At 43.6% G+C, this 21,563-nt stretch overlaps 1 protein-coding gene across 1 annotated transcript in view; it reads left to right on the top strand.

Annotated features, from left to right (window-relative positions):
* GSR (glutathione-disulfide reductase) overlaps positions 1–20,099 on the top strand; it is a 52,726-nt gene extending 32,627 nt beyond the window's left edge. The window contains exons 7-13 of the mRNA XM_031014026.3: positions 1,807–1,906; positions 5,226–5,312; positions 8,884–9,042; positions 13,962–14,073; positions 16,110–16,241; positions 17,133–17,266; positions 18,483–20,099. Coding sequence (XP_030869886.3) covers positions 1,807–1,906; positions 5,226–5,312; positions 8,884–9,042; positions 13,962–14,073; positions 16,110–16,241; positions 17,133–17,266; positions 18,483–18,632 — 874 coding nt within the window. The 3' untranslated portion in view covers positions 18,633–20,099. The remainder of the gene's footprint in view (positions 1–1,806; positions 1,907–5,225; positions 5,313–8,883; positions 9,043–13,961; positions 14,074–16,109; positions 16,242–17,132; positions 17,267–18,482) is intronic.
* Positions 20,100–21,563: the final 1,464 nt, after the last annotated feature.

Raw genomic sequence — 21,563 nt, 5'->3', positions numbered from 1 at the left:
AAATATTTACATTTATGCATGTCATCAACAAAAGGCTCTGAAACACGAGAAAATGAATTTACAATTGATATGTGATTCTTCAAGTCTACTTTATCTTTGTTACGGTGTTGGTGAATAAGTAATAATTGGGCAAGTACATAAATAATGTAGGGAAGATAGCGTGATTTAGTTTTTGCACTGAGGGGGCTTCTGTTTGGATGGAGCATGAACCTTGTGGAATACTGTGCATGAGTAGTCCTGGGGCTGTAACAAGGTAAAGAGAAATCTTTTAGGGATTCAGCCGCCTGAAAGATCAGTTCCAGAAGCCAGGCACAGTGGCTTATGCCTGTAATCTCAGCACTTTGGGAGGCCTGAGGCGAGCGAATTTCTTGAGCCCAGGAGTTTGAAACCAGCCTGGGCAACACAGCACAACCCGATCTCTGCAAAAAAAATACAAAAATTAGCTGGGTGTGTTGGCACATGCTGGTAGTCTCGGCTACTTGGGAGGCTCAGGCCGGAGGATCGCTTGAGCCTAGGAGTTCGAGACCAGCCTGGGCAACATAGGGAGATATTGTCTCTGCACAGAGTTTTTTCCTCTCTGAAGAAATGAGGCTAAAGAGCTTTAAAAACAATGAAAAATGTATTTTCCTTCTGTGAGGGGATATTAAGGATTTTTCTTTTCTTTTGAGATAAGGTCTTTTGCTCTGTCACCCAGGCTGGACTGCAGTGGTATAGTCATAGCTCACTGCAGCCTCCACCTCCCAGACACAAGTTATCCTCCTGCCTCAGCCTCTCAAGTAACTGGGACCACAGACATGGACCATCATACTTGGATAATTTTTATTTTTACTTTTAGGTTTTTTTGTTTTTTGTTTTTGTTTTTTTTTTTTTTTGAGACAGAGTCTCGCTCTGTTTCCCAGGCTGGAGTGCATTGGTGCAATCTTGGCTTACTGCATCCTCTGCCTCCTAAGGGCAAGCAATTCTCCTGCCTCAGCCTCCCGAGTAGCTGGGATTACAGGCACACACCACTGCACCTGGCTAACTTTTTGTATTTTTTGTAGAGACGGGGTTCACCATGTTGGCCAGGCTGGTCTCGAACTCCTGACCCAGGTGATCCACCCACCTCAGCCTCCCAAAGTGCTAGGATTACGGGCATGAGCCACCGTGCCTGGTCTTACTTTTATGTTTTTGTAGAGATGGGGTCTCACTATATTGCCCAGGCTCAAAGGAATATTTTCTACTTAAAGTTGCAGTGGTATCCAGGATTGGATCTTGGAACAGAAAAAAAAAAGATTAATAGAAAAACTGGGCTAGGCAAGGTAGCTTACACCTGTAATGCCGGCACTTTGGGAGGCCAAGGTAAGAGCATTGCTTGAGCCCAGGAGCTAAGACTAGCCTGGGCTAACATGGTGAGACTCTGTCTCTACAAAAGAAAATATAAAACTTAGCTGGGTGTGGCGATGAATGTCTGTAGTCCCAGCTACTCAGGAGGCTGAGGCTGGAGGATCGCTTGAGTCCTGGAGGTTGAGGCTGCAGTGAGCCGTGTTCACACCACTACACTCCAGCCTGGGTGACAGAGACCCTGTCTCAAAAAAAAGGGAAAAAGTGAAAATCTGCAGTCTAGGGTTTAGTCGTTAGTAATGTACCAATGTCAATTTCTTATTTTGACAAAGGTACCCTAGTTAAGTAAAATATTAACTTTAGGGAAAACTGATCAAGGGGTATAATAAGGGAAATTTCTGTACTATCTCTGCAACTTTTCTGTAAATGTGAAATTATTCCAAAATTAGTTTATTTAAAAATACTAACCCTCTGCTCGCATCTCAGCCGCAGCGTCATTGTTGGTGCAGGTTACATTGCTGTGGAGATGGCAGGGATCCTCTCAGCCCTGGGTTCTAAGACATCACTGATGATACGGCATGATAAGGTAAATTCCACCTTTTTCTTTTCTCTTTTCTTGATGTTAATTTAAAAAATGAAGAATTTTTTCTTATGTTGTCGTTAAATACTAGGGTGCAAAGCAGGTGTGGGGGTCATTTGGTTGGTTTCATATGGTGCTGTATCCAAGTTACCTGAATTTGGCCTATATCCCTCCCAGTTGCTGGTTGATGATGATAATTTTGAGTTGGTCAAATTGGCTGGTAATTTCATCACTAAGTGGTAGATAGTCATGAGATGCCCTCATAGGGAGACGTGGGGCCTAAACATAACTATTAGCTAAATTAAACAGACTGTTAGGTTAATTTATTTTTTTATTTTTATTTTTTGAGACAGAGTCTCACTCTTTTGTCCAGGCTGGAGTGCAGTGGCACCATCTCGGCTCACTGCAACCTCTGCCTCCTGGGCTTAAGCGAGTCTCGTGCCTCAGCCTCCCGAGTAGCTGGAATTACAGGCGTCCACCACCATGCCCAAGTAATTTTTGTATTTTTAGTAGAGATGGGGTTTCATCATGTTGGCCAGGCTGGTCTCGAACTCCCTACCTCAGGTGATCCACCCACCTCGACCTCCGAAAGTGCTGGGATTACAGGTGTGAGCCACCGAGCCCCGCCAGGTTAATTTATTAATTTCTGGAAATCAATTTTATATGATCAAGTAATGTTAGATTGTTACCACTCATTCCAAACAATTTACTAAATTCTTTGCATTAAAGCAGGGGTGTCCAATCTTTTGGCTTCCCTGAGCCACACTGGAAGAAGTAGAATTGTCTTGGGCTACATATAAAATACACTAACACAAACAATAGCTGATGAGCTAATAAAAAAATAAATTGCAAACTGGGCACAGTGGCTCACGCCTCTAATTCCCAGCACTTTGGGAGGCTGAGGCGGGTGGATCACTTGAGGTCAGGAGTTGGAGACCAGCCTGGCCAACATGGTGAAACCCCATCTCTACTAAAAATCCAAAAATTATCCAGGCATGGTGGCAGGCAACTAATCACAGCTACACGGGAGGCTGAGGCATAAGAATCGCCTGAACCCAAGAGGCAGAGGTTGCAGAGAGCCAAGATTGCACCACTGCACTCCAGCCTGGGCAACAGAGCAAGACTCTGTCTCAAAACAAAAAACAAAACAAAAAACAAAAAAACTGCAAAAAAATCTCATAGCATTTTAAGAAAGTGTACAAATTTGTGTTGGGCCACATTCAAAGTCATCCTGGTCCGCACACGGCCTGCAGGCTGCAGGTCGAACGAGCTTACATTAAAGGGAATCTTGTAGATCATACACTTGAACTTTTTTTTTTTTTAAGAGACAGAGTCTTGCTACGTTACCCAGTCTGCAGTACAGTGGCGTGATCATAGCTCACTGCAGCCTTCTGAGCTCATAGGATTTTCCTGCCTCAGCCTTCCGAGTAGCTGAGGCTACAGGTGTGGGCCACCATGCCCTGACTAATTTTTTTTTTTTTTTTTTGAGACAGGGTCTCACTGTGTTGCCCAGGCTAGAGTGCAGTGGCGCATCATGGCTCATTGCAGCCTCAACCTTCTGGGCTCAAGCGATCTTCCCACCCCAGCCTCCCAAATAGCCAGGACTACAGGAACATGCCACCACACCCAGTGAGGTTTCACCATGTTGCCCAGGCTGGTCTCAAACTCCTGAGCTCAAGTGATCCGCCCACCTCGGCCTCCCAAAGTGCTTGGGATTACAGGCATGCGCCACCTGACTACTTTATATGTATTTTTAGAGATGAGGTCTTACTATGTTGCCCAGGCTGGTCTTGAACTCCTGGCCTCAAGCTATCCTCCTGCCTCAGCCTCCCAAGTAGCAGGGAGGAGTTCAAGACCAACCTGGGCAACATAGTGAGACCCCCATCTCTACTACAAAAAATTAAAAAATTAGCAAGGTGTAGTGGTATACGCCTGTAGTTGCAGCTACTTGGGAGGCTGAGGTAGGAGAATCACTTGAATCCAGGAGATCAAGGCTGCAGTGAGCAAAGATTGTGCCACTGCACTCTAGCCTTGGCAGCTGACTGTCCCTAACAAACTTGTGACTTAGGCAAGCCACATAATGCCTTTGGGGCCTAGTTCTGCAGGGACAGAATTTATCAGATCCCTGACTACCAAGACGCTATGATTCTAATTCTTATGTGAGCAGATGGAGGGAGACAGGGATTCTGAGAATCCTAGGCAGTGTGTACTTTAAGGAACTTTCTCTGTGGCTTTGAAACTGGTTATATAATTAGCTCCAGGAGATTGAGGTCCTGAATAATATTTTTTCATAGGTAAGTATTATTTTGCTAGAATATATCCAGCAAATTAGAAGGATGGGGAAAGGTAGAGGAGTTCCTAGCTTGAATTTATATATAGATAAGTAAATAAACTGCAGCAGTCTGTCAATAAAGGGGGTAATTCTTGCATCTGTAAAATTGGCTACTTTGCAGAGAGCCACATCTACTTGGGCTTCCTGCCCTCTCCCATCCCAAATGCACCAAGTTCATTCTCCCTTTTTTTCCCAGTGTTAACTCCATTTTAGAGCTACTCTGTGGCTGGGCATGGTGGCTCACACCTATAATCCCAGCACTTTGGGAGGCCTAGGTGGGCGGATCACCTGAGGTCAGGAGTTCGAGGCCAGCCTGGCCAACATGGCGAAACCCTGTCTCTACTAAAAATAGAAAAATTAGCCAGGCATGGTGGCGGGCGCCTGTAATCCCAGCTCCTCGGGAGGATGAGGCGGGAGAATTGCTTGAATCCGGGAGGCGGAGGTTGCAGTGGGCTGAGATGGTACCACTGCACTCCAGCCTGGGTGGTAGAGCAAGACTCCCTCTCAAAAAAGAAAAAAAGAACTACTCTGTGAATAACTCATGACCTCCCACCTGAACTCCACATGTGGATGGTCACAGATATATCTCCAAGGCCATACTGTTGAGATTTATGGCTAGACAAGATTTTGCTAGCGAACCTTCCCTTCAGTCATATCAGAGGGAAAGCAGACCTTGAGATACGAAAAGTGGAAAGAGAATTTCTGTTCCCTGGACTTAAGGAAAAGTGAAGCAAGCTTTGCGAGGAGAAGACAGTGGACAATGGCTGTCCATTTAACTGTAGGACAGGAGTTGGTGAAGTCATATGTATTGCAGATGGTGGTGGTGATGTAGGAAAATAGGAAATTTATTAATACTCCACTCCCAATATGGCCATAAGTAAGGAGGAAATAATTAGGGGAGAGATAATGCTGAAGTTTTTCTCCCAAGTTTGTAGTGTGTCTTTGCTCAAGTTTTCTTCTTCTCGCATTACCCATCCCTATGTTGATATGCAGGTACTTAGAAGTTTTGATTCAATGATCAGCACCAACTGCACAGAGGAGCTGGAGAACGCTGGCGTGGAGGTGCTGAAGTTCTCCCAGGTACGGTGCCAAGCCCAGGCATGCACGCAGCCCCCAGTCAATCACACTTTCTGCTTGTGGCTTCGCCCAGTTAGTTTAAAAACACAAACACTATGTCTACCCCGGTCCATATATTCCACCTCTAGAGTACTCCCGATTATTTCCTTCCTCCTAAGAAGCTGTATTTTGGCCAGGTGCGGTGGCTTACACTTGTAATCCCAGCACTTTGGGAGGCTGAGGTGGGCGGAACACTTGAAGTCAGGACTTAGAGAACAGCCTGGCCAACATGGTGAAACCCTCTCTCTACTAAAAATACAAAAATTAGCTAGGCGTGGTGGTGTGCACCTGTAATCCCAGCTACTCTGGAGGTTGAGGCAGGAGAATTGCTTGAACCCAGAAGGCGGAGGTTGCAGTGAGCCGAGATCGTGCCACTGCACTCCAGCCTGGGCGACAAGAGCGAGACTCCGCACTTTGGGAGGTCGAGGCAGGTGGATCACCTGAGGTTGGGAGTTCGAGACCAGCCTGATCAACATGGAGAAACTCCATCTCTACTAAAAATACAAAATTAGCCGGGCATGGTGGCACATGCCTGTAATTCCAGCTACTCGGGGCAGGAGCATCGCTTGAACTCAGGAGGTGGAGGTTGTGGTGAGCTGAGATCGTGCCATTGCATTCTAGCCTGGGCAACAAGAGTGAGAGTCCATCTCAAAAAAAAAAAAAAAAAAGCTGTATTTTACATTACAGCCTTGAAGTCAAGGATAAAATATTAGAAATCTGACAGTTGAATTTAGATGAACTTTGATTTTTTTTTTTTTTCTTTTTGAGACAGTGTCTCACTTTGTCACCCAGGCTGGAGTACATTGGTGCAATCTCAGCTCACTGCAGCCTCAACCTCCTGGGCTCAAGCAATCCTTCCACCTCTGCCCCCACCAAGTAGCTGGGACTACAGGCACATGCCACCACGCCTGGCTAATTTTTTTGTATTTTTTGTAAAGATAGGGTTGAGCCATGTTGGCCAGGCTGGTCTTGAACTCCTGAGCTGAGGCTATCTGCCCACCTTGGCCTCCCAAAGTGTAAGGATTACAGGGGTGACCCACCACACCCGGCCCCTGATTTTTTAAATTTGGATTTTAAAACTTTGATTTCTGTGCTCAGGTGTCTTATTACACATCCTTAATATTTTTAGATTTGTATTTATTATTTAGGAAATATTATGGAATCTAATTTTTATCTGTTTTTTTTTGAGATAGAATTTCGCTCTGTTGCTCAGGCTGGAGTGCAGTGGTGCCATCTCGGCTCACTGCAACCCCTGCCTCCTAGATTCAAGGGATTCTCCTGCCTCAGCCTCCTGAGTAGCTGGGATTACAGTCACGCACCACCATGCCTGGCTAATTTTTGTATTTTCAGTAGAGACGGGGTTTCACCATTTTGGCCAGGCTGGTCTCCAACTCCTGACCTCAAGTGATCCGCTCATCTCAGCCTCCCAGGGTGCTGGGATTACAGGAGTGAGCTACTGTGCCCAGCCTATCTTTCTTGGGTTTTTTGGTTTGTTTGTTTTGTTTTGTTTTTGAGACAGGGTCTTGCTCTGTCGCCCAGGCTGGAGTGCAGTGGCACAGTCACAGCTCACTGCAACCTCCACCTCCTAGGTTCAAGTGATTCTCCTGCATCAGCTGGGAATATAGGCACCTGCCATCAAGCCCAACTAATTTTTGTATTTTGTTTTAGTAGAGATGGGTTTCACCATGTTGGGCAGGCTGGTCTTGAACTCCTGGTCTCAAGCGATCTGCCCACCTTAGCCTCCCAAAGTGCTGGGATTACAGGCATGAGCCACCATGCCTGGCCTCTATCTTTCATTTTTAAAATTATTTTTCTTGACACAAGGTCTTGCTGTGTTGCCCAGGCTGTAGTGCAGTTCCATGATCATTGCTCACTGCGGTCTCCAACTCCTGGGCTCAAGCAATCCTCCCACCTAGCTTCTACAGGTGCTTGCCACCATGCCTGGCTAATTAAAAAAAAAAAATTTGTAGACATGGAGTCTCGCTGTGTTGCCCAGACTGTTCTCAAACTCATGAGCTCAAGTGATCCTCTAGCCTCGGCCTCCCAAAGTGTTGGGATTACAGGTGTGAGCCACCATGCCCAGCCTAGAATCTAATTTTAAATCATACCCTTTGAATTTTGTAGTTAGAAAGAATTACAAAGTGCTTTATTCCTCAAGCAATCACTTGAATTTCAGGCAGTATTTTCCTAGAGAATTAGCCTTTTAAAAATGATCTTCCCTTCCCCCACACAGCCTCACCTTTTCAGCATAGACCACATCAAATAAAATTGTGAATGTAAAAATGCTCGGCTGGTGGAGGAGGCTACCATCATAACCACCTTAGGACCTTCAGTAAACTATTTATTTTCTTCACTCTCCCAACCCAAGTCTTACTTTCCTTCATTCCAGTTAAGAATATACAGGGATCCCGGGCACAGTGGCTCACACCTGTGATCCCAGCACTTGCAAGGCCAAGGCAGGAGGAGAATCAGTTGAGGCCATGAGTTAGAGACCAGCCTGGGCAACATAACAAGATACCATCTCTATGAAAAATTTAAAAATTAGCCAGATGAGGTAGCACGTGCCTGTTGCCCTAGCTACCCAGGAGGCTGAAGTGGGAGGAGAGCTTGAGTCCAGGAGGCTGATCTTGCCACTGCACTCCAGCCTGGGCAACAGAGCAAGACCCTGTCTCTTAAAGAAAAGTAAATAAATAAATATAGTATTTTATTTATATGTAAATATATGTTTATATAAATAGATTTATATATGTATATTTTATTTATATATTAATATATACTTTATATATGTATATTTTATTTATATGTATATTTTATTTATATATAATATACATATATAAATATATAAATATACGTATTATATATAAAACATGTATATAAATATACATATATATAAATTTATATATAATTATATAATAAATAAAAATATACATATATTTAATAAAAACATATATTTAATAAAAATATAATTTTTATATAATATACATATATTATGTATAAATATATTTATATATAATATGCGTATATTTATTTTATATATATAAATATATATTTTATATATAAATATACATATATTTATTATATATATGTGTGTTTATATATATATATATACACACACACACGTATATACCCAGGGAGAGGCACTAATTGTGCAGTTTGGAAAAGTTTCCTAGTGATGCTGCCATGGCCCACTTTCAAAGCACTATGCTTAGGTTTACCACTTAAAATGTTATTACAGTTTTCCAGAAGTACACTTTAAAATACTTTGTTTTTAAAGTGAGGCATTACAATGGTGTCATGAGCTGACATTCCCAGCCACTGACTGGAAGATTTGGGTCAACCCAGGGAACAGGCTTGGTTTAAGGGAGTTCAAGTGTTGGTGGCCTTTGGGTAAAAGTTTATGTCTATGTTTGTATGTGGGATTCAATAGGGATTTTCTTTAATGTTAAAAATTCTAGTTTCCTCTGTATTTGCTTTCCTTCTTCCCCTGTCCTCCCCGAGCCTCCACACATGTGTAACACATTTTATTTGCCAATAGGTCAAGGAGGTTAAAAAGACTTTGTCGGGCTTGGAAGTCAGCATGGTTACTGCAGTTCCTGGTACGCTACCCGTCATGACCATGATTCCAGATGTTGACTGCCTGCTCTGGGCCATTGGGCGGGAACCAAATACCAAGGGCCTGAGTTTAAACAAACTGGTAAGCTGGCTTGGTCTGCCCAAAACATTCATGAATCTACTAGGAGTCATGATTTTATTTTCCCCCCAGACACCCAAAACTTGGGTGGATTCCACTGGATTCTTTTCTCTTTTTTCCATGTATTCGGTTTGTGATCAAATTTCATTGCTTCTTCCTTTGAAATTAAAAAAAAAAAGTTTTCTCTTCTCTTCTTTCCTTTTCCTTTCTTTTCTGGTTTTGTTTTTTTCTTTTTGTTTTTGAGACAAGGTCTTGCTCTGTCACCCAGGCTGGAGTTCAGTGGTGTGATCATAGCTCACCGCAGTCTCAACCTCCTGGGCTCAAGTGATCCACCCACCTCAGCCTCTGGAGTAGATGGGACTACGTGTGTGCCACAATGCCCGGCTAATTTTTTTATTTTTATTTTTTTTAGAGATGAGGTTTCACCATGTTGCCCAGGGTGGTCTCCTCGGCTCAAGCGATTCGCCCATCTCAGCCTCCCAGAGTGCTGGGACTATAGGCATGTCCCAGCATGTCCCAGAAAAAGGCCGCCACATCTGGCCTTTTTCTTTTTTGTTTTCTTTCCTTTTTTTTTTTTTTTTTTTTTTTTTTGAGACAGGGTCTTGCTTTGTCACCCATGCTAGTGTATAGTGGCATGATCATAGCTCACTGCAGTCTTGAATTCCTGGGGTCAACTGATCTTTCTGCCTCAGCATCCCAAGTAGCTGGAGCTACAGGAATGTGCCACCACACCTGGCTAATTTTTAAGTTTTTTGTAGAGATGGAGTCTCACTATGTTGCCCAGGCTGCTCTTGAACTCCTGGCCTCAAGTGATCCTTCCACCTCGACCTCCCAAAGTGCTCGGATTATAAACATGAGCCTCCATGCCCAGCCGGCCTGCCACCTCTAACCTAGTTTCCTATTGGCCTCCCTCTTACAGACTTCATTTTCGCTATGTGAATGTCTCTTTCAAGTCCTATGCTGATCTTTTAGCATCTGTAGTAGGTAATCCAGATTGCTGGGTGGGTAACTGTCTTGTACATTGTACACAGGGATGGGAACAGATGTGAAGCTGTCTCTCTTGGCTCTACCCGTGCTGTCTGTATTTGTGGACAGTTGGCATTCTTACTTGTTCTTTTAAATGTTGAAGTAAAATCTAGAATGGGAGCTTGGGGTGTGGTTCCCAGAGTTTGACCCGAATTTGAACCTTAGTTCTTACAACATAACAGTTGTATGGCTTTGAGCAAGCAGCTTAATTTCTCTGCTTCAAGTGGTTCATATTCACAATGAGAATGAAAAAAGTTCTTGCCTCATTGGGTTATACAGAAGAGTAAATGAAAAAGTGCATGCAAAGTAATTTATAACTGTGAGACCCTAGCTTACATTATGAACACAATGAATGTTCACCTGCTGTTGATAATGATGATGATTTTTCTGATATGCTATACTACTCTATTAGTAATAATAGAATATTTTATGTTTGAGGTGCATATATTTATTTTGTTCTGGTTTTTTTTTTGTTTGTTTTTGGTTTTTTTTGAGACAGAGTCTTGCCGTGTTGCCCAGGCTGGAGTACAGTGTTGTGATCTAGCTCACTGCAACCTCTGCCTCCTGGGTTCTAGCAATTCGCCTACCTCAGCCTCCCGAGTAGCTGGGATTCCAGGCATGCACCACCACGCCCGTCGAATTTTTGTATTTCTTTAGTAGAGACAGGATTTCACCATGTTGGCCAGGCTGGTCTCGAACTCCTGACCTCAGGTGATCCGCCCACCGTGGCCTCCCAAAGTGCTGGGATTACAGGCGTAAGCCACTGCGCCCGGCCTGAGGTGTATATATTTGATGGAGCTGCTTGAGCAGTGTATACCTTTTGACTTATGTTCTAATACTAAGTTTCTGTTGTAATGTGGATTCCTTTTTTGTTTCTGTAAAAGGTCATTTTTCTGCATGTTAACTTATAAAATATTCAGGGAGATGTTTTGATTGTTTGTAATCTTGTTCAATGACATTTAGTAAAATTAATTGCCTATTTTCATATTAACAAAACTAGTCAGCCAGGCGCCGTGGCTCACACCTGTAATCCCAGCTCTTTGGGAGGCTGAGGCGGGTGGATCACCTGAGGTCAGGAGTTCGAGACCAGCCTGGGCAACGCGGTGGAATGCCGTCTCTACTAATAATACAAAAATTAGCCAGGCATGGTGATGTATGCCTGTAATCCCAGCTACTTGGGAGGCTGAGGCAGGAGAATCGCTTGAACCCAGGAGGCGGAGGTTGCAGTGAGCCGAGATCACGCCATTGCACTCCAGCCCTGGCAACAAAAGCAAAACTCTGTCTCAAAAAAAAAAAAAAAACCCCAAAAGAAAACAACAACAACAAAAAACTGGTCATTCAGCTTTTCACCTTTCAAGAGATATTTTGCCATTGTACAGATGTAAGCACTGATAGGTCCAGTTTTCAACTAAATTTGCTAACTTTTTTTGTGGGGGGTGGACAGGGTCTTGCTCTGTCACCTAGGCTGGAGTACAGTGGTGCCATCATGGCTCACTGCATCCTTGCAGCATCAAACTCCTGGGCTCAAGCCATCCTTCTACCTTAGTCTCCCAAGTAGCAGGAACTACAGGCATGGTCCACCACACCTGGCTAATTTTTTAAAAAATGTTTTGTAGACACAAGGTCTCGCTGTATTGCCCAGGCTAATTTTGAACTGGGCTCAAGCGATCCTCCCACCTCAGCTTCCCAAAGTGCTGGGATTACAGGCATGAGCCAGCCATTGCACCCAGCCTATATTTGCTAAATTTTTGAAGAATGAGGCAAAAAAAAAAAAAGGTTCAGTCTCATTTGACATTAAGATATATTTATATAATGCAAATTGAGTGATTACTATGTGCTAGGTCTTGTCAACATGTTACTAATCTAATTTAATCTTGCCAACAACCGGCAAGGTATAAGGAAGCCAGGAGCACAGAGATGCTAGATAATTTACTGGGCTGTAAACTCTATGGTGTAGGGAGAATGTCTGTCTTACCATTGTATTCTTAGTGATGAAGTCAAAGTCTCATTTGTAATAGAAGCTTAAATATTTGTTGATAAACTGGTGGTTATACAAGGTCTCATAACTGGTATGTTGCAGAGGTAGGATTTGAATTTTGGTCTGTCTGTACCAAAGGTTGTACTCTTTTTTTTTTTTTTTTTTTGTGAGGCAGAGTCTCTTTCTGTTGCCCAGGCTGGAGTCAGTGGTGCCATCTCAGCTTACTGCAATCTCCACCCCCTGGGTTCAAGTGATTCTCCTGCTTCAGCTTCCCAAGTAGCTGGGACTTGCCAAGTAGGTGGGCATGCACCACCACACCTGGCGAATTTTTAGTATTTTTAGTAGAGACAGGGTTTCATCATGTTAGCCAGGCTGGTCTCAAACTCCTGACCTCAGATGATCCGCCCGCCTTGGCCTCCCGAAGTGCTAGGATTTACAGGCCTGAACCACTGCGCCCGGCCAGTTGTACTCTTAAGCTCTATGGCTACTTACTTCCTACTTCTGCCATATCTCTACTTCTCATATATACTTAGGATTTGCAAAGCCACATGATAAGCATAACATGTCTTCTTAAAGCAAAAATTTGACTACATATAGGAAAAGATTTTCGGTTAAGGGAAACATCAATATGTGTTTTTGTTTTGTTTTGTTTTTACTTTTCTTTTGGGAGTCTGAAAAAAACATCAGTATGTTTTAGAGTAGAGTGCAAAAGTTGCTTGGATTTTTAAAGACAAAATGGTAAGCTTCATAGAAATGTGCTTTTGGCCAGGCATGGTGGCTCACACCTGTAACCCCAGTGCTTTGGGAGACCTAGGCGTGAGGATCACTTGAGGCCAGAAGTTTGAGGTCAGCCTGGGAAACAGCAAGACCTATTCTATAAAAAAAGGTTAAAAAGGCTAGGCGTGGTGGCTCGCGCCTGTAATCCCAACACTCTGGGAGGCTGAGGCAGGTGGATCACGAGGTCAGGAGATCAAGACCATCCTGGCTAACATGGTGAAACCCCGTCTCTACTAAAAATACAAAACAATTAGCCGGGTGTGGCGGCGGGCACCTGTAGTCCCAGCTACTCGGGAGGCTGAGGCAGGAGAATGGCGTGAACCTGGGAGGCAGAGCTTGCAGAGAGCCTAGATCGCGCCATCACACTCCAGCCTGGGTGACAGAGCGAGACTCCATCTAAATAAATAAATGTATGTTAAAAAATTATCCAGGTGTGATGGCACATGCCTCTAGTTCTAGCTACTCGGAAGGCTAAGCAGGAGGATTGCTTAAGCCCAGGAGGTCAAGATTGCAGTGAGCCATGATCACACCACTGCACTCCAGCCTGGGTAACAGAGCGAGACCCTGTCTCTAAAAAAAACACTAAATAAACATAGATATGCTTTTGGTGACTGCTTGAGTCAGTGTGCCTCAGGAGCAGTGCTTCCATGGGACAAGTTGAAAAGCTGGACTCCAGAGGGATTCCAAGTGGCACACCTGATAGTTGAGTGATCCTCTTCATGTCTGCCTGGCCAGTTGAATTGTACATTGCAATGTCAAATCCTGTTAAAACACCTCAAAAGTGGATAAAATACTACCTTTTACGTTAAGCAAGATATGAAACTTGCCAACTTTTTTTTTTTCTAATTTTTAACAGAGGCAGGGTCTCACTGTGTTGCCCAAGCTGATTTCAAACTCCTGGGCTTAAGGGATCCTCCCTCCTCAGCTTCTCAAAGTTCTGGGATTACAGGTGTGGGCCCACTGTACCCAGCTTGAAACTTGCCAGCTGTAAATGCCTTTCGTGTTGCAGCTGAGTCTCATGGTTTCTTGGAGATTCTGGCTGCAGTTCCGATGTGAAATGAAGGAGGGAGATCCAGAGGTTTGATCTACCTTTTTTAGTAGGTGGGCCAAGTGGTTACATGATATCTCTTTGTAATTTTAGGGGATTCAAACCGATGACAAGGGTCATATCATAGTAGATGAATTCCAGAATACCAACGTCAAAGGCATCTATGCAGTTGGGGATGTATGTGGAAAAGCTCTTCTTACTCCAGGTAAGGTCTCTTCCCTTCTTGGTGAGGGAGAGTCTGCGTGTTACATGATCCATCTGGCTCTTCACTGCCAAATCTGCAGTCTGCTTAAGCAAAGTTAAAAGGATGAGTGTCTTTATATTGTCAAAATGGTACAATGTGTTGAAATAGATATTGGTTGGATACCTGACATTATCTGAATAAAAGACTTAAAATGCTTAGCACAGACTGAAGTTTTCACACAGACAATATGATCACCCTTTGTGGAACTCTCTTAGGAGCAGACTTGTGCTTGGTGGCAGTGGAAGGAAGTGGCATTTGGAAGAAGTAATTTAGATTGGCATTTTTTTTTTTTTTTTTTTTTTTTTGGAGACACTCTGTTACCCAGGCTGGAGTGCAGTGGCATGATCACAGGCTCACTGCAGTTTCAACCTTCCTGGGCTCAGGTGATCCTCCCACCTCAGACTCCCAAGTAGCTGGGATCACAGGTGCATTTTTTGTAGAGACGGGGTTTTACCATGTTGTCTTGAACCCCTGGGCTTAGGCAGACTGCCTGCCTCAGCCTCCCAGAATGTTAGGATTACAGGCATGAGCCACCACACATGGCCTAGATTGTCGTTCTTGTATGACTGGTCTTGATACAATCAAGACTGATTTCCTTCTCTCCGGCATCCCACACCTCAACCCGCTTCCTAAGCACCATTGCAAGCTCTGTCCCGTCTCTATCCATTAATGATCACTTGATCTACTTTCAATCTGTACCTAGAACCTCATCAGCGATTCCAGCGTGTCCCAGGGCCTTATATCAGGATGAAAACCTACACCAGTCACACACCCAAACCCTTTTAGCTCCTTTAGAAAGTTCTTGCTCTTGGCTAGGTGTGGTGGCTCCCATCACTTTCAGAGGCTGAGGTGGGGGGATCGCTTGAGTCTAGTAGTTTGAGACCAGGCTGGGCAACATAGTGAGATGTTGTCTGTATTAAAAAAATAAAGATTCAGCTGGGCGCGGTGGCTTACACCTGTAATCTCAGCACTTTGTGAGGCCGAGGTGGGCAGATCACGAGGTCCAGAGATCGAGACCTTCCTGACCAACATGGTGAAACCCCATCTCTGCTAAAAATACAAAAATTAGCTGGGCGTGGTGGCACACGCCTGTAGTCCCAGCTACTTGGGAGGCTGAGGCAGGAGAATTGCTTCAACCCGGGAGGCAGAGGTTGCAGCGAGCCGAGATGGTGCCACTGCTCTCCAGCCTGGCAACAAGAGCGAGACTCTGTCTAAAAAAAAAAATAATAATATAATAATAATGATAATAATAATAAAGATTCTAGGCGCAGTGGCTCATGCCTGTAATCCCAGCACTTTAGGGTTATAAAATAGAACTAAAGATGCTGAAAACTAATATAGCTTGTTCCATAAATATTGTATTAAAAAGCTAATATCTTCATTAAGTAGATTAACTGCCAGGTAAGTGAGAATTTGTGAATGTGTCTTTTGGGAGTGGGGCCAGACAGGTTGAGCATCCCTTATCTGAAATGCTTGGGACCAGAAGTGTTTTCAGTTTTAGATTTTGGAATATTTGCATATATATAATGAGATATTTTGCAGATGCGACCCAAGTCGAAACACGGAATTCATTTGTTTTACATACACCTTATACACATAGTCAGAAGGTAATTTTATACGATATTTTAAATGTGTGCATGAGGCATACTTTTGTCTGCGTTTTTGACTGCAACCCTTCACATGAGGTCAGGTGTGGAATTTTCTGCTTGTGGCATCATGGTGCTCCAACATTTTGGATTTTGGATTTTGAATCTCTGGATTAGGGATGCTCAACCTGTAATAGAATGTATAGAATTCTCATAAGCCAATCATTTTGAGTTGTTCGCTGAGGCATGACATATCTTCGCTGTATTAAACTATCTAGATAGTGTAATGAACAATGGTGTGAAACTGTCAGAACTAGGGCATTAAGGTAGATGGATAAATGGCTAGTGGAACAATTTAGCTACGTTAAAACAGACAGTAAGATAAACACTGATTTTAAAATATCTCCATAGTTGCAATAGCTGCTGGCCGAAAACTTGCCCATCGACTTTTTGAATATAAGGAAGATTCCAAATTAGATTATAACAACATCCCAACTGTGGTCTTCAGCCACCCCCCTATTGGGACAGTAGGACTCACGGAAGGTAGGTATTTAAAAACTGAAGGTCATTTGTGGTTTCCTTCCTCTTTCCCGTACCCCCAACTTTAAATTAGGTCTCTGTCAGCTGATGAAACCTATCTCAGCCCCAGATTACATTGCTTTTTGGTTACTCTCTTGTCACAGTTCCAGTTTTCTCCCCTACTACTACTTTGAGTGTACAGTATCTTTCCTTCACACCACCCTATCTCTTTGATCTTTTTTTTTTTAGCTTTTTTATTTGAACTAATTTTAAATTTAAAGAAAAGCTCTAAAAATAGTACAAAGGACTCCTCTCTAACCTTAATATTTTTGCTTTTTTATTTTTTCACTCTACACACACACGTCTATCTTTCCTAAGAACTGGCCCTTACATAAACCGAGTATCATTTTCTTGTTTTTTTTCTTTTTGAGACAAGCTCTCCCACTGTCACCCAGGCTGGAGTGCAGTGGCACGATCTCTGCTCACTGCAACCTCCGCCTCTGGGTTCAAGCAATTCTTCTGCCTCAGCTTCCCGAATAGCTGGGACTACCAGGCCTGCACCACCACCATGCCTGGCTAATTTTTTGTAGAGATGGGGTTTCACTGTGTTGCCCAGGCTGGTCTCAATCTCCTGGGCTCAAGCGATCCGCCTGCCTCTGCCTCTCAAAGTGCAGGGATTACAGGCATGAGCCACTGTGCCTGGCCTTTCTTTTCATCTAGAGGCAGAATTCCTCAGCCTTTCTTTTGTCTTATATGACACTGACATTTATTTTGTAGAATACTTCTCATTTTGGCGTGGTTTGGTATTTCCTCATGGTTTGATTGAGGTTATGTATTTCTGGTCATCTCCCTCTTTGATAGTTCAGTGTAATTGTTTAGTTTTCTGATAGATGCTTTTTTTAATGTGCATTGTAGATGAAGCCATTCATAAATATGGAATAGAAAATGTGAAGACCTATTCAACGAGCTTTACCCCGATGTATCACGCAGTTACCAAAAGGAAAACAAAATGTGTGATGAAAATGGTCTGTGCTAACAAGGAAGAAAAGGTAAGGAAAAATCCAGCAAACTAAATAGTGCCTTGCAAAATGGACAGGGATGGCAGTATTTTGCAGGGCTGGAAAGGAGGGAGACCAAGCAGTTGAGCCTTCTGATTCAACTGGACAGGCCCACTTTGATCTGTCTTACATGCATTTTGGGGTTCTTCATAATATTTCATCTAGAAGGAGGTTCCACTCCTTTTAAAAAATAAAGATGATGCCAGGCGTGGTGGCTCACACCTGTAATCCCAGCACGCTGGGAGGCCGAGGCAGGCAGATCACCTGAGGTCAGGAGTTTGAGACTAGCCTGACCAACGTGGTGAAACGCTGTCTCTACTAAAAACACAAAAATTAGCCTGGCATGGTGGTAGGTGCCTGTAATCCCAGCTACTCGGGAGGCTGAGGCAGGAGAATCGCTTGAACCTGGGAGGCGGAGATTGCAGTGAGCCAAGATCATGCTACTGCACTCCAGCCTGGGCGACAAAGCGAGACTCCATCTCAAAGCAAAAAAAAAAAAAAAACAGGAGAGGCCAGGGCCAGGCGCTGTGGCTCACGCCTGTAATCCTAACACTTTGGGAGGCCGAGGTAGGCGGATTGCCTGAGCTCAGGAGTTTGAGAGTAGCTTGGGCAACATGGTGAAACCCCATCTCTACTAAAAATACAAAAATTAGCCGGGCATGGTGGTGCCATGAACATTCCTCAGTAGCCTATGCTTTCTGGATATTGAATCATGAAGGCTCCTACTTAGTTATTTCTTCATGCCAGTTACCGTTCATTCAGTTGATAAACATTATTTGTCATTCTTCTCAAGACTAAGAACTGCTATATAGAGAGGAATAATATGAAGAGCCGGCCATCACCAGAGGCTCTTTATAAGTTCAATTAAGATCACAATATCAGTCAGACACTGTGGCTCACCCCTGTAATCCCAGCACTTTGGGAGGCTGAGGTGGGTGGATCACTTGAGCCCAGGAGTTCAAGACCAGCCTGGCCAACATGGTGAAACCCCATCTCTGCTAAAAATACAAAATTAGCCAGGCGTGGTGGTGCACGCCTGTAATCCCAGCTACTCGGGAGGCTGAGGCAGGAGAATCACTTGAACCCGGGAGGTGGAGGTTGCAGCGAGCCGAGATCATGCCATTGCACTCCAGCCTGGGCAACAAGAGTGAAACTCCGCCTCAAAAAAAAGAAGAAAGAAAAGAAAATGTTTCTCTTCTTTTCCCAGGTGGTTGGGATCCATATGCAGGGACTTGGGTGTGATGAAATGCTGCAGGGTTTTGCCGTTGCAGTGAAGATGGGAGCAACGAAGGCAGACTTTGACAACACAGTCGCCATTCACCCTACCTCTTCAGAAGAGCTGGTCACACTTCGTTGAGAACCAGGAGACACGTGTGGCGGGCAGTGGGACCCATAGATCTTCTGAAATGAAACAAATAATCATATTGACTTACTGTTTGAGTTTTATGTATTTCTTTATTTTAATCAGGATCTTCTGATAGTGGAAATTTTTGGTACATAATAGAACTTATTTATGGAGTTAGAAATTTGTAGTGTTATCCAGGATTGATTTTCATTTGATCACATCTCACAGTAATTAATATTTTCAAGTTTTTTTTATTAACAGCTCTGTGCTAGTTTTTTTTTTTTTCTGTTTTAGCCTCATCCCAAATATAAAGCTTTGTGAAGTACAATTAACTTAATGTACTTGAATGAATAGAACTTGCTACTTTTTTTTTTTTTTTTTTTTTTTTTTTGAGACAGAGTTTTGTTCTCATTGCCCAGGCTGGAGTGCGGTGGTGCTGTTTCAGCTCACCACAACCTCTGCCTCCTGGGTTCAAGTGATTCTCCTGCCTTAGCCTCCCGAATAGCTGGAATTACAGGCACACACCACCACGCCTGACTAATTTTATATTTTTAGTAGATATGGGGTTTCTCCATGTTGGTCAGGCTGGTCTCAAACTCCCAACTTCAGGTGATCCGCCCACCTCGGCCTCCTGAGGTGCTGAGATTACAGGCGTGAGCCACTGTGCCGGCTTGCTAATTTTCACAGAAGTTGATGGCAATTCTTCACATGTAAACAATGCCAGTGCACAGAACCTTTATATATTTTTTGAAGCCAGTACTGTGCTCCGCATATAACAAAGCTGCTTCAAGGATGAGACCTTTTTCTAAAAGCATGTAATGTGAGAAGCCGGCCTGCCTTATTTTCTTTTTTCTTTTTTAATGATTAAAAATAGTTTGTGGCAAGGCACGGTGGCTCAGGCCTGTAATTCTAGCACTTTGGGAGGCCGAGGCAGGAGGATTACTTGAGCCTACAAGTTTGAGGCCAGCATGCACAGCATAGCAAGACTGCATCTCTACAGAGAGTAAAAAAAATTACCCGAGTGTGGTGATGTGCACCTGTAATCTCAGCTACTTGGGAGGCTGAGGTGAGAGGATCACTTGAGCTTGGGTGAGGTGAGGCTGCAGTGAGTCCTGATCATGCTGCTGCACTCAATCTTGGACAACAGAGCAAGACCCTGTCTCAAAAAAAAAAATATATATATATATATATATATATATTATTTTTATGAGATGAAGTGCATCAAACTTGGGAAAGATTTGAGGAGGCTGGGAACCTCCTGGAAAACCACTCCTTGAAGAAAGATATGAGAGACATTTAGAAGTGATTCCTGCCTTCAGAAGGAGGTGGATTCAAATACTTCAGAAGTCCCTTCCTCTGCTAAGTGTTTATAGTTCAATGAATAATTTCAATATTTGTATGTGTTCTTGTCATTTTATTTTTTTCTGAAAAACTTCCAAAAATTTGAAAATAAAATTACAGCCTTTTCTTCTTATAAAATTTCTTACTGTCAGCTTTAATTGGTACACAGGAAATTGGTTTATTTTCTAAGGATATTTCACATTGGAGAATCAGTTGCCTGTGCTTACGGGGTTGAAAAGAGAGTTCTCGTATAAAAATAAAGATCGAAGGTATAAAAGAAACATTTAGCAGATTAATGATTGAGTTGGAAGAAAAGCCTAGAAATCACTTAGGTCTTTAACACTTTATTTCTATTAGGTTTTACCAGCTAGTTACATTTTTCCAGGATTTTCATTAGTCATCCAGTGTTACTGAATACTTTTTTTTTTTTGAGACAGGGTCTAGCTTTGTCACCAGGCTGGAGTGCAGTGGTGCGATCTCAGGTCACTGCAGCCTCCCGGGTTCAAGCAGTTCTCCTGCATCAGCCTCCTGAGTAGCTGGGATTACAGGCATGTGCCACCACACCCAGCTAATTTTTGTACTTTTAGTAGAGATGGGTTTTCACCATGTTGGCCAGGCTGGTCTTGAACTCCTGACCTTAGAGGTGATCTGCCCACCTCAGCCTCCCAAAGTGCTGAGATTACAGGCATGAGCCACCACGTCCGGCCTGCACTGACTTCTTAAGTAGGCCCAATGTCAATGAAAGAAAAATATTGTATTAGCAAGGAAGTTATATGTATTTGTGGTGGGACAAGAAAATAGGATCCCCAAACTTGGGCATGGACTAATGTAGCCACTTCTCCTCTCTTCCCCCAGCCTAAAAGACAGTGGACCAAGGTTCTAGCCTTCATTCTGCTGGTGGATTTCTCACTGCATAGGCCCCAGCCTTGAGGCGTGCCTCTGTCAGGGAAATGGGAGGCCCTAGTAGCCACATCTATTTTAACATCATGTGTTCTTAATCTCATATTTATCCTTTCTGCTGCCTGTGTGCTGGTTCCATAGTAAACCAACAAGAAGGTACAGTACCCTTATCTGAGTTCCCGTCTGCATTCTCATCGGTCCTTGAACTGGCCCAGCCCTTGAGGTGTTGTGGCTTAACAGCCTCTATTACTGAAAGTGCCAAGAAATATAAAGATATAGTAGCTCACACCTATAATCCCAGCACTTTGGGAGGCCAAGACAGGTGGATCACCTGAGGTCAGGGGTTCAAGACCAGCCTGGCCAACATGATGAAACCCCATCTCTACTAAAAATACAAAAATTAGCTAGGCGTGGTGGCTGGCACCTGTAATCCCAGCTACTCAGGAGGCTGAGATAGGAGAATCGCTTGAACCTAGGAGGCACAGGTTACAGTGAGCCAAGATGGCACCACTGCACTCCAGCCCAGGCAATAGTGTGAGACTCCATCTCAAAAAAAAAAAAAAAAAAAAATCCCAGGCGCAGTGGCTCATGCCTGCAATCCCAGCACTTTGGGAGGTTGAGGTGGGCGGATCACGAGGTCATTAGATCGAGACCATCCTGGCTAACACGGTGAAACCCTGTCTCTACTAAAAATACAAAAAA

Source organism: Gorilla gorilla, chromosome 7 (assembly GCF_029281585.2).
Source record: "Gorilla gorilla gorilla isolate KB3781 chromosome 7, NHGRI_mGorGor1-v2.1_pri, whole genome shotgun sequence".
NCBI classification, from domain to species: Eukaryota; Metazoa; Chordata; class Mammalia; order Primates; family Hominidae; genus Gorilla; species Gorilla gorilla.
Note: the sequence above shows the minus strand (reverse complement) of the source record. Positions and strands in the feature narration are given on the sequence as shown.